General features: G+C 39.5%; 1 protein-coding gene across 1 annotated transcript; it reads right to left on the bottom strand.

Annotated features, from left to right (window-relative positions):
• Nucleotides 1-2,057: 2,057 nt before the first annotated feature.
• atxn1l (ataxin 1-like) lies at nt 2,058-16,828 on the bottom strand. Its single transcript, XM_055212892.2, has 3 exons — nt 16,607-16,828; nt 13,025-14,199; nt 2,058-10,604 (listed from the first exon to the last, which is right to left on the bottom strand). The coding sequence occupies exons 2-3, from the start codon at nt 14,072-14,074 to the stop codon at nt 9,321-9,323; spliced, it is 2,334 nt and encodes a 777-aa protein (XP_055068867.2). The 5' UTR covers nt 14,075-14,199; nt 16,607-16,828; the 3' UTR covers nt 2,058-9,320.
• Nucleotides 16,829-16,964: the final 136 nt, after the last annotated feature.

The raw sequence follows: 16,964 nt of genomic DNA, 5'->3' as shown, positions 1-16,964 counted from the left end.
TCCGGTCCAACTCCAATCAAACGTGATTATCCCTATGCCCTTCAAAGATCAGAACTCTTGATGTATAAAAACATTTGGCGAATAATGCACTGAAAAACAACGTCATTTTCACTTTATGCTACATCTTCTTCCTGAAGCGCTGTTTGGAATTCGTCCTCCGTCTGTGTGTGTGTGCGCGTGTGTTTAAGTGCACTCAACAAATGTAGGCATGTCAGAATTACAGTTATGCCGCTTACAAAATGTAGCCTTTTTAATGTTTAATGATGACAAGATAGAGACTTAAGGAAAATTATGTAGACTAATAATTTAAGTTTAATGTCCTAATGAACAGACTACTTATTTGTATGTCCCACAGCTGACATGGAACGTTATTAACCGGTTAGGAACTTTATTTTTTGTTCTAACCGCTTCACGAACGCCAACTTTAGGGTTGGACCGAAAACTGGAAACGTTAAAATACTGTTTTTGTTCGGAACAAACCAATTGGGAAAAATTCTGGTTCAAAGCCCTGGTAAAATTTAAAGTTGTCAAAATGAAGTCCTTACTATGTATCCACTCACAAAAAAGTTCAGGAAATTTAAACTCGACTTTAAACTTTTAAAATTATATCCTAATGATTATGATGTATATGACAAAAATACTGAACGTCAATTCTGTGTGCATGCATGTGAAATGGGTCTATTTTTCTGAAAACACTAAATTTGATTGATCATCATCATCATCATGACATCTGAAATTTGATGACCAATTGGTTCATTTATGTATTTTTGTGCATTCAAAGCTTAAAGGGAAACTCCGCTTTTTTGAAAATATGCTCATTTCCAGCTCCCCTTAATTATTTCATTTTTACCGTTTTTGAATCCATTCAGCCGATCTCCTGGTCTGGCGCTAACACTTTTAGCATAATCCATTGAATCTGATTAGACCATTAGCATCGCGCTAAAAAATAACCAAAGAGTTTCGATATTTTTCCTTTATAAAATTCGACTCTTCTGTAGTTAAATCGTGTACTAAGATTGACGGAAAATTTAGAGTTGAGATTTTCTGGGCCGATATGGCTAAGAACTATACTCTCATTCTGGTGTAATAATCAAGGACTTGACATTACCCAGTCCACGAAAATAGTCCCCTGCTATTGAAAGTTACCAAGGGGACTATTTTTGGGCACTACGTAATATCATTGCACTCCTCCAGCCATGTTAAGGCAGCAAAGTCTTTGATTATTACACCAGAATGAGAGCACAGCTCCCAGCCACATCAGCCCAGAAAATCACAACTTTTAATTTTCCGTCGGTCTTAGTACGCGATGTAACTACAGAAGAGTCAAGTCTTAAATAGGAAAAATATCAAAACTCTTTGGTTATTTTTGAGCGCAATGCTAATGATCTAATCAGATTCAATGAATTATGCTAAGCTATGCTAAAAGTGCTACCATCAGACCTGGAGATCTGCTGAATGGTTTCCAAAATGGTAAAAATCAAATGTTCAACTCCAGGGGAGCCGGAAAATGAGCATATTTTCAAGAAAAGTGCAGTGTCTCTTTAAATGTACCAGTTTATGGGACAGTTTTCCAGACAGGCCTTATCCTGTGTTTTTAAATTAAGGCAGATCAAATACGTAAGCCTTGTCCGGAAAACCGCCCCGTAGTGTTTTTTTTGTAAGGTATGTTAGTAAAAATGTCTTAAATGTCCTAATATAAATAAGGCCTAGTCCTGGATTAACCTAAACCCTAGAAACTGCCCCTACATGTTTCCTGCATACCACCCATGACTAGCTTTATTACATTGGTACGGTTACACAATTATATCACAATTTATATATAATGTAATATTGATAAATATTCACAAGCTCGAGATGTGTATTTTAGATAAAAAAAATAATGCATAATACATTGAATATAATAATCTATCCCTTATTAAACTCGTTATCAATATCTTATTGTCAGATGCACAGTTGCATTTTTACACCCGCATTTATTTATGATACCAAATGTATGGGCTATTCCTCTCTCCTAACTGAATGAAATGCATAAAAACAACACAGAGATCAAGCCAGCATGTTATTATTATATAGATATAATATATATTATATTGTGTTTACTTAACAAACATGATAAATGCAATGTTTCCAAGAGGTTAGCAGTAACAATAAAAATACAATATCTTTGTGTCCTTACATAGAATTAAAACAGAGAAACAAAAAAACAGCCCTAAGTAGTTCACAAAGAGGTACAAATATACAGTACAAATCTATTTTATTCAAAAAAAGGGTACAAATAAAAACGCAACAAAATATAGTTATTAATGCTTTGTAAAGTTCAGGTAGGTGTAGGGTAGTCTAAGGGAGCACTTTGGGTAGACGACTCTAAGGCTTTTGAGAAGAATTAATAATACATATTGGTACGGCCATACGATATTAAAATGTACTATACAAAGTTTATACAACCTGGATTATACTTGAGGATTGAATATTACACATACATCATTGCATATATTTCGCAGAGTTTATGCATTAGAGAAAGATGCCATCTCATTTAAAACTGATCACACATCACGATAAAAGCAGTGTCACTTAGTGCCAAGAAGTACAATGTCAAATTTAAGAGTATATAATCATTCTTTTCAAACATTTAAACCGTTAGAAACCTGATTTCAGGATACAGGACCGACTCTGGGCCTGCTACACTGTAAAAAATATTTGTTGGTTCAACTTAAAGTAGATTACCTGGTTGCCTTAAAATTTATTTAATCATACTTTTAATATTTTTATGTTGAATTAACTCAAAATCTTAATGCAACCACCAGGTAACCTACTTTATTAAGTTGAACCAACATAATTTTTTTACAGTGATCATGTTCTCTCTGGGTTTTACACTTTTACATAAACCAATACACCATTTATTGGGTTCATAAAGCCTTTCAAATTTATATTATATATTAAAAATCACATGAACTATTTGAAGCAATGATACTATGCAACTGGAACATTACTCAAAGTAAACCGAGCATTGATCCGTAACCCGGACGATTTTCCGCATAAGTTTTCAATCACTCTCACACTTCACAACTATGGGGTGACTCCACATGGACTTTCATTAAAACATTTCCCAGGATTCAGCAGGACTCTTAGCCCAAACAACTAAGGAGATATTATGGAATGCTGTGTTAATAGGAAACGTTCCTCTTTCTATGCACATGTTCCTCTTTCTCATCTCCTGATGATGATCAACACAGATAAACTAGCTAAGACTCGTTCTTCAAACCACTTCAGAAGTGGCATTTTAAAAACACGCAGTTACCTCAACAGTGATGCTCAAAAAAAGAGAGAAAAGAAACAAAAGTAGATTAATCTCACAAAGAAAAAGGTCTGGGTCACGTTTCACTCCAAAATCCAAGTAATATTCTGTTTTAAAGCCTATTTTTATGCTCAAAATTACTTTGATAACAATTGAGAGCATATTTGCCTCCAAATTCAAAAAAAAAAAAAAAATGCTGGGTTATTTTCAACCCAGAATTGGGTCAAAAAGGGAAAAAATTTATATTTGACCCCACAACATTTAAAACAACCCAGCGTTTTGGGTCGAAACAACCCAGCGTTTTGGGTCGAAACAACCCAGCGTTTTGGGTCGAAACAACCCAGTATAGGTTAAATTACAACCCAACGGGCTGGGTTTGACCCTTTTTGACCCAGCATTTTGGGTCGAAACCACCCAGCATTTTGGGTCGAAACCACCCAGCATTTTGGGTCGAAACCACCCAGCATTTTGGGTCGAAACCACCCAGCATTTTGGGTCGAAACCACCCAGCATTTTGGGTCGAAACCACCCAGCATTTGGGGTCGAAACAACCCAGCGTTTTGGGTCGAAACAACCCAGCGTTTTGGGTCGAAAACAACCCAGCATTTTGGGTCGAAAACAACCCAGCATTTTGGGTCAAAAACAACCCAGCATTTTGGGTCAAAAACAACCCAGCATTTTGGGTCGAAACAACCCAGCATTTTGGTTCAAAACAACCCAGCATTTTGGGTCGAAAACAACGAAAACAACCCAGCATAGGTTAAATTACAACCCAACGGGTTGGGTTCGACCCTTTTTGACCCAACAATTTAAACAACCCAGCATTTTGGCTCGAAACAACCCAACGGGCTGGGTTCTACCTTTTTTGACCCAACGCTGGGTTGAAAAAACCCAGCATTTTTTAGAGTGTAATGCAGAAACAATACAGTAATGAAATTTGTGTCCAAATTGTGAAATATGACCCTAACCTGTCCTTCAGAGTTTATTTAGGCTCACTCTCATCACGCAGTTTCTCCAAAGAGAAACACATACTCTTGCTTTCAGGACTTTAACATGCAAGTGAGATTTTCCTGAGTTGGAATCAGGGATGTCTCAACAGTACAAAGCAACTATTATAAAAGGCTTTTCTTCACTAACCAAATGAAAATATAAATAAATCGAAACAATTTAAATCAAGCTTATATTGTGCTCAATGAGATACGCGTTATGAGCCCAAAATACAAACTTCCTAGTCAGTGCAACTTCACTTATTGTTGTCAGTGAGCCACCCGAGCCGCATTACATTAAAACCCTTACAGAGGAATCCACGGCCTTTTCTTTTTCTCCGTGTGAAATCTTGTAACCTTGCAGTGTGGGAAAAGTGGGAGTCTCTAATAAGCATCATTCGATTAACACGAACGATGCACATTTTAAGGCGTTATTGACAAGCTAATACTATACAAAAGTTATTTTTATATCTATACAAACATACAAATTCATTAATGATTGTTTTACGTGGTTTTGGATTATTCGATACGACATAATGAAAGCAAACATTTACGGTAACGCTATAGGTGAGGGAAAATAAGTGCATTGCGTCAAATTTACTTTACGTCCATAGTACGTGATAAGGTGAGGCTCAATGGAAGAACGCAGGTTTGCGAAATCTGAGCTGAAAACACACCCGGCGTTTTCATATCAGAAAAAGTTAGAGATGAGGATAAAAAGCAAGGGCTTGCGAATGTGATGTGCTGCAACACCCTCTGACTTTGGTTAACATACGGCTATGAAAATTGCAGACAAGCAGGTCCAAATGTGGAAGAATTTATTAAAATGCACTTGCGCTAATCGTTATAGACATCGATAGGCTTTTACCAAGAGGGGGCGCTGTGCTCAATGCATGCATATGTGAGGTAAGTACATGATCTGATTCATTTTCAGACATCCGTAGAGAGATGAAAATGTGATGCTGAGGAAGCGTACTATCTATAGGAAATGTAGACCAGATTAAAGCCCACGAGATATGACGCAGGATGCCGAGCCTAACAATTGATATATGATACCACGATAACAGCAAGAACAAACTGAGGATGCTCAAGTCACCCAGAGGAGATAAAATTAGCTGAATAAGACAAACCAGAGTACGGTTAAGACATCGGGAAGGCACAGAAATAGCATCGACTCTTTTCTTTACAGTGCACGGGACAAACTCGGCCCATCTCCCTCACAAAAATCACAAACTTGCTAACTAAAGACAGCTGGTAAGGCAGTGCATTCCAGAATAAAACAGTGCACCAACAAGGTAAAGTAAGCTTCAAGTTATGCAATGTAACTGCGAGATTATAGGATGATAGCAAAGGTCACCGAGCCGGTTGGCTATTGAAAAAAATACAGGATGATGAGAGCTTTCCTGAAAGTCAGAGGAGTTGAATACACCGCAGAGAAACCAAAGGGGAAGAAATAGTACAACCAAATTCAACGTGATGGATATACGCTGTCTCTACTGCATAGCTCGTGCTAAATCTTTCCGGTTTCTGGAAAGTATTGCTCAAACTTTAAATCTAATACTTGTGAAATGTACTGCTCTACATCTGTATTACTTTAAAAATTCATATCATCTCCCCTGTTTATGAGCGAGTATAATACTACACTGCTGCCTACATAGCACACAGCTGAAGATGACAGTGGACGGCACGCTTCCGGTTAGTCAAAAAAACAAGGAAGTGCCCTACGTGAACAAACAGCTCCAAAGTACCACAGAAATATTCAAAAGGGAAAAATAAAATGAAGATCCGAGACCAAAAGAAATAGTGTGACTTATCCAAATAAAACACTATGAATTACCTTAAAGCTACCAGTCGGATCAATTTAGAAAAGACAGATGATAGTATTCACTATATACTGTACATTAAAAACAAAGTAAAGAGATGAAAAATACTGCTTTAGCCATTTCTTTCAATGAGGCTGAACAGGTGCAGGTGGTCTACAAAAACTTCATTTTTCTGATGTCAGAGGTCTGAAATAACTGAGGTTGATGTAGTCGAGGAAAGTTGATATTTAACCAGTCAAATGCTACATTTATTAAAATATATTATTTGTTATCTAAAACAAAACCCCTTTTTAAAGCCTAGAGTGATAGTGAGTCTAAAGAGCAATAAATCCAAACATACGCACAGCTATGCCAATACATGACAATGCGAAAATTAGATATCGCATTACTGGGTTTGACCCGAAGATGTAACAGTAAAATGATGTGGTATTATTAAAACACTGAGATGAAACGAAAACAAAGAGAAGGAAATCCTGTAATCCATGCTGGATAATGGGAATGTCAGAATGTTTTGGAATGCCGTTTGAAAAAAAAAATATTCCTAAGGTTTAAAAGATTTGGTCTAATTGCACTTAATGATTTCATCCATTGGAAAACTGAAACTGCAGCATTTTCTCTCGGCTAATCTGTAAACAGTGGTAACCTTTCCTGTCAGTTTCTCTTAAGTCGAAACCACCGCCGAAACAAAACGAACACAAACTCGCATTTTCCCTTCAATATTAAAAAATAAAAACATCATATTTGATTCCCATTAAAAGGTCAGTGTGAACTCGTGGTGAACGTATCTGTGCAATACAAAACCTGCAGAAGTTTTACGAACCACTCGTGGGTAATATTGCAGAGAAGATAGGCAGAATACAATTCTGTACAATAATACGTGAATTACAGAAACACAAAATTTAGCACACGTTGATTTGAATTAAGCGACATCTGAAATTAAGTTAAAACGCAATTTAAGATAAATTTAGCTAACAGTGTCTCAACCAGGTGTGGTGTGATGAATTTCAATGCTAAAAGTGAACACGCACCACCGCAACAAAATAACAGCCAATCACATTATATTTAGAGGTGGTCTCCCGGACAGGGCTTATCTTAGTCCCAGACTAGAATGCATGTTTGAGCCTTAAAGGTGCAGTGTGTAAATTTTAGTGGTGAGGTTGCGAATTGCAACCAACGGCTCAGTCCACTGCTCACCCCTCGCTTTTGAAACGCATAGAGAAGCTACGGTAGTCACCGCCGGAAAAACATGTCATCGTCGGAGACAAATTAGTAAAAAGTTTGTCCGTTTAGGGCTTTTGTAGAAACATGGCGGCACAAAATGGCGACTCCCATGTAAGGGGAACCTCAGTGTATGTAGATAAAGCGTCTCATTCAAAGGTAATAAAAACATAACGGTTCATTATGAAATGTCTTTACACACCCCTGATAATATAGTTTTGTATATAATTTTGCATTTCTGTCAAGAGATCCTTCTAAAAATTACATACTGCACCTTTAACTTAAAAACATTTACACTGACGTATCTTTTCTAGATCTCAAGATGCACACCAGTATTGTTTTTTTTTTTTTTTTGTAAAAATAACTTAAATGTCCTTAGCCCTAGATTAATTTAAAACCTGTCCTGGGAAACTGCCCTTTAATGTTTAATCTACTGGAGTTTTTGCATTATACAATAGACTGTAAAAAGTCACTTGTTTGCAGCTTATACAAAACCTTATTAACTCGCATCGCACCTGGTTAGGACAAACATAAGAGACTGTGGTCTTCAGGGCAAAATCTGCCCTCCTAAACTGTGAGTCTTTAGAAAAAATGTGTGCTTTTATATTAGTTATCTTTGAAGACACTACTGGTCACAAATAAAAACATATAATCACGTCATGCGTTGAATAAACTCCTGTAGTAATTGTTAATAAAACTGTCATCTTACAAAACCAAGAGAAGTGCAAGATTAAAAAGGTCTCTGGTTAAGAGACTGCAACTGTTGCACATGAAGAATCAGAATACAAGGAATAATACACCCTGTACGGGATCAGAAAAACAAAACATAAAACATGGAAATCTGTAAAACCCAGCCTTGTCTTCTGCAACTATTGCTTTGTTTTGGTAACTGAGCAGGGTTTTTTCACACCAAACAGCTTAACGCTTCCAAAAGGACCACTTCATTTCAACCTGCGTGCTTTATCGCAATAATCCAAATGCAAGTAGCTAAAACCTGTTACATATTTGGTCTTCCCAAGCAGGTGGATTTGGGCTGATACTCCAAAAAACGATGCAGGATTAAAAAGTTAGTCGGAGTGAATGATGCTTCCAGCTGTGAGGTATTATAAAGAGTCTGTTTTTATTGGCCGGTCCTATGGGGAAATCATAATTCTGATGGGTTGAAACTGAAATGAAGGATTTTTAAAAAAATCATTGGAGAGTGTGTGACTACTACAGACACTAGATTTCATCTGCAAAGCTGGATACTGATTGTAAAAAGATTGTTGGATCGATCGATTGATGGGTAACTGTTCTCAAAATAGAGGAGTTCTCCAGAGAAGCACCCTGAGTAAAGGCAGGGAGAGGGGGAGAGTGTAGATCAAGAGTAGGAAAGTGAGGAAAAACACATCTCTAGAGACAGAGACGCGTTGAAATCACAATAAAAAGTCCACGTTTTAAGGTCTTGGCTTGGCAAAACATCAATGGAAACAAGGCCGGTTGTTTTACAAAAAAAGATCCAAACAATCGATCCTCTGGGATTTTATTCCTGCTTTTGAAATATAGATTTATTATTAAGCAAACTTGAAAAGGCTTGTCAAGATTTTATGGCTGTATCCCGTTCTTTCCCTGGCCTTTCTTGAAAAACATCTATTTGAAGGACTGCGAGATATCTCAGCGGAAGTGATCGCTCCCGAACGTGATATTCCACCCACAGGAACGCGCAGACGATGCAGGCTTTGGTACGTGATTTACCAGATAAAGCTGCCCATGCGGATCATTGCAGATGCTGACTATGACCTGGCACAAAACTGCAAAGGTTCACTGCTAGGTTCACCAGAACCAAAGAAATACAGAAAAGGGGGCGGCAAAGGGACTCTTCCGATATGTGCAAAATCTCAAACACTCTGAGGCTACATTCTCTCTCCTACACTCCCTACTTTGCATCCTTGCACCCAACTCTGACACTTTGCTCCCTTAGACAATCTCTTGCTTTTGTGTTTGCTGCTATGGCTGCTGCTACTTTCCGGCATTGGAGCGACCCTCGATGGAGAGCTTGACCTCCTGAGAGATAAAGGAGGGGCGAGAGGAGCCAGCTAAAACTAGATTCCCATCCTCGTTCTTCATGGTGTATCTTTGGAAGCCAGGGGCAGACCAGCGCCTCTGGGACGCCCCTACGGAAGAGGCTCCCGCTCCGGTTCCCGGACCCTCAGTGTGCAAATAATAATTGCTCTGGCTTCGAGTGTGCTCTCCTGAAGTCCTGTTTGGTCTGGGGGGAGCATCACTGTGCCTCGAAGCGACAACCTGCATGGGTTCCTCCTTGTCTCGATCCCGGTGGACGCGCTCCATCTTTAGTTGGCTTTGTGGCCGTGCTTGTTGAGGGGCAGGGGGGCCCATGGGCTGAGGTGGGACCCCTGATGTGGAGTTGACTTTGGTGGGAGTCCTGGCTTGTGCCTGCTGCTGCGGTTTCTGTTGTGATGCAGTTTGCTGCTGCAGCGTGACGGACACGCAAACATCCCCCACTTGCAGATGGTGGCAGGTGAGACCGTACAGTTGGGCGGTCCGCTCTGGGCTACACGACGACCAGCCCTGTCCGAAAACAAAAAACGGATGTTCGGGGGGTACGTCTATAGTTACTTTGTTTTGCTGTTCCCCTACATTAAAATGCAGGGCCACCAAACCTGGCCGCTGTTGACTGGAGCGGATATCCACCACCATGCTCGAGTCGATCTTCAGGCTGCCGCTCATTTCTGCGCTCCGCACGAAGTCCTGAGTCTGCAAATCCTCTACGCGTTTGAGCTCTCCTGTGGCCAGCTGGATGATAGCCCCCTTCGTGAAGTGCGATGGGCCGGAGGGCGCGAGCAGAGGAGCTTGAGGAAGAGTTACGGTGGTTGGGGCGGGAAGGTGCTGGGAAGGCTCCGGCACTGCACGTTCTTCGAGACATACCACTGCTGTTGCCTCCACGGTTTTCGTATACGATGCAGGAGCAGCGACAACAGTTGAGGCTGCCAAGTCATTTGTTTGACTTGGGTAATGCTGCTGCTGCTGCTGTTGTTGTTGGTGGTGGTGATGGTAGTCCAGTGGCACCAGAACGGGTTGCCCACTAGCCAAAATAACAGCGTGGCTTTGTTGAACAATCTGCTGATGATGAGCTCTGGATTCAGCAGGATTTGATGCATATGCTGTTCTGACTTCACTCTGAGTCTCTCTACCTCTCTGGGACAGGTTCAAGGGAACGTGCAATGCCTCCTTCCGACCCGCTCCGTGACTTGGAGAGGCCAGACGTCCAACCACCTGCTGGACCTATAAAGGAACCAAGTTTATGTATCATTATGTGTCACATGAGCTGTACAATGAAAAAAAGGATCTTAGCAGATTTTGTAGAATGTAAATCAAAAAGCAATCTCTGTTGTTTCCAAGAAGTAGTAGCCTGATGGTTACTCAATCCCAAGATACACACCCGAACTACAGCTAATAAAGGAAGGAAGTGGTGTAACCAATGCTGACTGCGTAAAATTGTGCCAAAAAAAAGGTTCAACTCTGTAAATTCAATAAGAAAAGGATGAGGCAAACTGGCAGGATTTATTAGCTGTGGTTCAGTGTATGTTTTTAAAAATAAAGGTGCTTCACAATGCCATAGAAGAACCATTTTTGCCTGAATGGTTCCATACCATCTGGAGAACCTTTCCATTTCAAAAAAAAGTTCACTGTAGTCAAAAAGGTTCTTCAGATTATAAAAAGGTAAAAGGAGCCTTTGACAGAATGGTTCTTTGAGGAACCAAAAATGGTTCTGCTATTGCATCGCTTGGAAGAACCTTTCAAGAACTTAAGGGTGTGTTCATACTTGACATGTTTGGTTTGATTAAACAAACTCTGATGCGATTGCTCGGTTCTTTTGAGCAAATGTGAATGCTGCCATCTGAACTTTGGTGCTCATTAAACAAGCAAACAAGGCAGCTGAAAATATGTGAACGCACATTAACCACCGAAAACGTAACGAACCAAAAACAGGATGTGATATCACAAAACGCGACCCTGATTTTACAGCGGGATGAGCGGTGTATGCATAAACAAAATGAGCAGAGGGGTTTGGTTATTTTGGTCCAGACCAAAATAACCAAACGAACTGAACTACATGTTTGAACACTAAAGGTGTACATAATAGATATATACAAACCTCAAATGCTTGTAAATATTACGAATGGGAAAAAAACATTGATTGGATGGTTATGTAATATCCAAACAGTAAGTTAGTAAAACTTTTTAACAGCTATAACATAAACATGACATTTTTTTAACATAAAATTTTGGATTAGGGATACACAGAACGTTCGGCAACCGAAGGTATTCGTGCATAAATAGCAGAAAAGCATTTTTCGGTGTTCGACCAAATAAGTAAAAAGACTGAATAAATTTTACCCAACAATGACGTTTTTGATAACGTCATCAAATAGCAACCAGCGTAGAGTGAGAGGCGCGGATGCAGGAAGCCTTTCAAAGGTTCAAAGAAAGATGCTTTTTGCTATTTTCGGCTGAATAGTTTTGGTTGCCGAACATTTAGTGCATCCCTTTTTTGGATCAAAATCTTGATAAATGTGTACGGAAATTTTTTTGTCGATTTAAAACAAGGCGAGGTTTGTTTGCAGTTCACATAAATAATCCTGTGTTGTGATAAATTCCTATCACACATTTAACTAAAATAATTACATCATGTCAATATTTATCATACAGAAACAACATTACTGGAAATTAAAGGAAAATGTGTCCTAATGTTAGAAATGTGTCTCTAAAACCATAAAACCCAAAGCAGAAGATATAAAATTGTTAGAACGAGAAATCTATTTGCTATCACGATTACGTCTGTTTTGATTAAAGTAAAAAAAACACCCAAGTTAATAGTCGTCCTGATTTGCTATTGCAGGTTATTCATATTCTCAATTGCATAACATAATTGACCATATACACAACAAAATTTATTTTCGTTTAAAATAGGGCTGGGCAAAAAAAAAATCGTTTTTTCAATTAATCGTTTCTTTTTTATGTGGTCAGTTCAAAATCGATTCTCAAAAAGCAGAATCTGTTTTTTTTTCATATTTATTTCCGCAAACACTGAACGTAAGATTAACATTAATCTAATTACTAGTCTTCTTCACTAGATGTCACCCTGTTTTTTGCCTTGCGCGATGTTACCAAGAAGCGAGAGTCGAGTCTGTCATTCATTTATTCAGTGCTTAAAATGGCGGTTTCAGGTGCTTCATCGATGTTGATGCCACCTTCACATAAAAGGTCAGAGGTATGGGAGCATTTTAGGTTTCGCAAGCAAGACGACGACAATAGTGTTGTGGCTTTTATTAATGGTGGTGTTTTCTTTTTATTAATTACCCACTTGTAAACTGCTGTTCACTGTTCTTTATTATTAGCATAGTATTTGTATTAAATATATATTCATTGAGTTGAATCGAGTATAAAAACCGACCCCAAAACCAGAATCGAAAATTTAATTGAAAATCGAAAGGATTTGATAGCTTGTGAATCGAAATCGAATCGATCTGGAACTTCTGAATTAATACCCAGCCCTACTTTGCTTTCTTTTGTGCATGATTATATCACTGGATGACTTTTAGTAAAGTTAATTCCTTGTTGTCTACAACCATAACAGAACAGCCCTGCTTGACAATTACTGTCTTATATAAGATATAGTAAACTATCCATCTCTCTCTCACCTCCAGATCTGTGTCCGGTGTGCTGCGTTGGCCTGGTGACATTCTGCCCTCCTGCCTGCGGCTTTTCAAGGTTTTGTCCTGTTGCTCCAACACCGTTGTGCCAGGAGCTGCCTGCACCAGACGCGCATTCCTGGCCAAATAAATCGTATCTTGATGGGTCTCTCTACCTTCATGTTCCCGGTCTCCTCCGTTCACCTCTCGTTCCTGCTCCAGTGGGCTGCTGTGCATATCTCTTTGAGGCTGAATGCCCCTAACGGCGGGGTGGTAGAAAAGGTTCACTCCCCTCGGGCTGAGCTCCGCAGCGGGCAGCATCCCTACAGTCCCGAGCTGCGTCTGCGCAGCCGCCTGCTCAGAAGGGAGCACCAGTGGAACTCCACTTGAGGCGGCCATTTTGGTGTACGCGTGGGTCGATACCTGCTGCTGCGGTGGGGAAGAGACCACACCTTCCTGAATGACTGATGAATACGGGACCAGGTGAGACATGGGGTGGGGCTGTGGAATGGCAGACTGAGGCTGTATCAAAGAACTGGGAACAAATCCCGGAGGCATGGCATAGGGTACTGCCGTCGCGTATGGAGAACTGACAAAGTGCAAAGATGAGTGGGGGATCGGAGTGTAGCCAAGAGGAGGGTATGGAACGCTCGTGTGCTGTAATACCGGAGAGGGACCGGTGTATGCCGGAGAAATGTGGCTAAGAACGGGGTGCAGGCTGGTGGGGGCATAGGTGACGGTGGGTAGAGCTACTTTATAAAGCATGCTGTACTGATCCAAGGAAAGTCCTACGAGACCCTCGGACCCCTCCACTCCGTAATGCACGCCAGGCTGACCTCGCATCCACTCGCCGCTCTGAGGTTCTCCGCTCGTTGCAGAACTTTGTAAAGATGATGTCTCCTCTCCTCCACCACCTCCCATGCCACTTCCTCCCGCTCCACCGCTGATGGTACTGCTGCTGCTGTTGCTGTTGTTGGTCGTGGTGTTGTTGTTGTTAACTGGGAGATCACGCTTTTTAGGAGGGAGGCACTCCTGGTTGCGCTCGTGGACTGGCTTCATGGTGACCGAGGCTGAGAATGGGCGTTGTTACTGAACAGAGAAAGAGACGAAGCCTGACAGCCACAGAAATAGCACCACTGGAATGAGTTCTGAGAAACTCCCGCTGGCCTCTTCCATCACCTTACCTACAAGCACAAAGAACGACATCTAAGTGAGTCCAGTGACTGACTGACATATCAATAACCTTGCCAAATAACAAAGTGGCGGCCGGTGAGTTCTTTTCGAGGGCGCACGATGCAAAGCTCATCACTACATGTGTTTAGCCCGTCATGTTTGTGGTTTGTCATGTCAAAATACATGTTCGTTTCGTCATGTGAAGCATGTGCATCATGCATCTTGTCAAAATATGAGCCTGCTGCACACGTGTCGAAAGGGTTTATGATAAGAGAGGCTCGCGTTTGCCAGATACTCCGTTAATCTCATGTGTAATCAGAGTTTAGTGTCTTGCGAGTATCTTGTAAACGTAAGCGTCTCTTTTATCATTAACCCTTTCGACGTGTGTGCAGCAGGTACGTATTTTGACAAGACGCATAATGCACATGGTTCACATGACTGCAACAAACACATATTTTGACATGACGAGCAACCAAACACGACACTGCGAACACATATTTCGAATTTGCGCCCCTCGGAAGAGAAGTCACTGGCCGCCACTGCTACAAACTGTACTGACAGCTCTGTCACACAAATTATACATCAATTTTAAAAATTATTTTTCAATAACTTGGCCCATGTTTTTATTTAAACATAGTTATTTGCTTAATAATAAAAAATTGCCAATATACACAATTATGTATATAATTTTTATTATGCTATTTATGTATTTATATGCTCTATATGTGTTTTAGCCATTAATCATCTTGTTTATATTCTACAGAAACACTGAAAAAAAATTACAAAATAAAAGTACCAGGACCCACATAGTTTAAGAATTCTATTACACATTTAGTTTAAACCTGCAAAACAGATCATTAAAATAATTGAAATGTAGATTGTCAGCATATTTTGCTTTATTTGTTTGCACTTGATTACACTTTAAAACAAATGTAGTAGAACTATTATATTTAAAACTGAAAAGCATAGGAATGTTTAATGCTTGGTATGCAAATGATGATGCCAACTTTTGGTTGATGCCAATATTTTCGTTCTCACTTATTTGAATTTTTTTCATTAAAACATTTGATCAAGTTTTAAATCAGCAAAGTTAAAATCAGCACATGTATTAGTGTACTAGCTAGTCTGCACAGTACTAAAGAAAAATGCGATAGCTTGCTTAATGATGCGATATACGAAACAATCATGCTTTTAGTCTGTAAAATCAATTTGAATATTAATAAAAAAATATGTAAAAACTGAACATTTGCAATTAAATCTTTCTTATTAACATTACCAAAAATTTGACTTAGAATTATCAGTATTATATATCAATATTAAATATTTGCTGAAAAAAATTAACACGGAAGTCCAGTGCTGTTGCTTTATTTATCATGTATATATTTCGCTACTTTAACAGATTAAAAATTTTTTTTTTTAATTTATATATAAACAAAGTTTTAAATAATTTGCTTACAATGCCAAGATGAGGTAGTTAAAATATTCTCTTATATAAAAATAATAATTTCAATTTCGCTAGCTCCATTTTAACATACTTGTAACGGCAAAGTCAAAAGGAAGATAGATGCAGAGGATATGTACGTGCCTGGAGGTGGGGTAAATCGGTTCATAACACCAAGCCTCAAAACCTAACCCTAAAAACCAAAATAGCAATACAGTGTAGCCAAAAGCTCATATAAGAATTACAGACTAACCTTATTGTTTATGTATGATTCATACGCAGATTGAGCCTGCGCCATTTCTGCTGATGTTCTCTTAACGAAACAGAAATACTATGGTCACACGCCCACACGTACGATTTAGTGAATTTGCAGAAAACAAATACATTGCCAATTTTTAAATACAGTAGTTCCTCAGTTTAATAGACATTTTTAAACAAGTAACAATCACTAAACTTGCAAAAAAGAAAGTTTTTCCATCCATCACTTCCATTCTGACACTATTCGACTTAAACTTGCATAAATACACGCGAAAACATACGACTTAGCACAAAGGTGATTATTTTAGTATTACAACACCGATCAGGTGCTCTGAGCTGTTAAAACCAGTCTGGGTGATGACATTTCTTTGGTGAATCGTGTAGAGACATATTAGAGCTCAAGTATGTAATGTTTTCATGAGGACTCGAGCGTTAGCCAGCAGCTATTAAACCTGCTTAAACTTCATCAGCCTGACACTTGGATCGGGAAATATAATGCAACATTTATATAAAGCTGTCTGGTGCAATCTTGTCATTTAATTCAAACAAACTCCGCTCGTAAATGCGTGCTTTAAAGTAAGATGGAGTTAAAGCAGGAGTAAATCAATCGCTGCGATTTACACCGGACACATTAACGCCGCCCGCCGCTAACGGGCTAATCGCTCTTCCCGCATACTTAAACAGCAGTTTATTTACCCGCGCACGACAAAAACACTCACCTCCGCATATCATCGTGTAGAGGACGTACAGAAATACCAACTCTTGGTGGAGTTCGTGCGAAAAATCGATGGTGAAATGAGGGCTGATGATATCTGCCCATTCCAGAGGCCAGCAGACTGAAGCCCAGCGGCGCGCGCTGATGACGTCAGTGAATAAGATTACACCGCTTGAGCTCATGGGCATTTCCAATAGGAAGTGATCATTCCTATGTTCAGTTCCATTCGAAGTGTGTAACTCTTGAAGTGTAAATTTTAGAGGGACTTGTGCAATTGTTTTTCATACTGTGGCCGATTTAAACACACTTGGCAAACAGAGTAATGCAAAACGATATCAGTATCTCTTTATCTGGAGCGACTG

This window comes from Misgurnus anguillicaudatus, chromosome 21, assembly GCF_027580225.2.
Source record: "Misgurnus anguillicaudatus chromosome 21, ASM2758022v2, whole genome shotgun sequence".
Classification (NCBI taxonomy): domain Eukaryota; kingdom Metazoa; phylum Chordata; class Actinopteri; order Cypriniformes; family Cobitidae; genus Misgurnus; species Misgurnus anguillicaudatus.
Note: the sequence above shows the minus strand (reverse complement) of the source record. Positions and strands in the feature narration are given on the sequence as shown.

What these genes read in the sequence shown, in the direction of transcription:
- atxn1l (XM_055212892.2), bottom strand. Translation starts at nt 14,074, where the DNA reads ATGAAGCCAGTCCACGAGCGCAACCAGGAGTGCCTCCCTCCTAAAAAG. An exon ending in CACCGGACACAGATCTGGAG is followed by an intron (nt 10,605 to 13,024) that starts GTGAGAGAGAGA and finishes GTTCCTTTATAG; the next exon opens with GTCCAGCAGGTGGTTGGACG.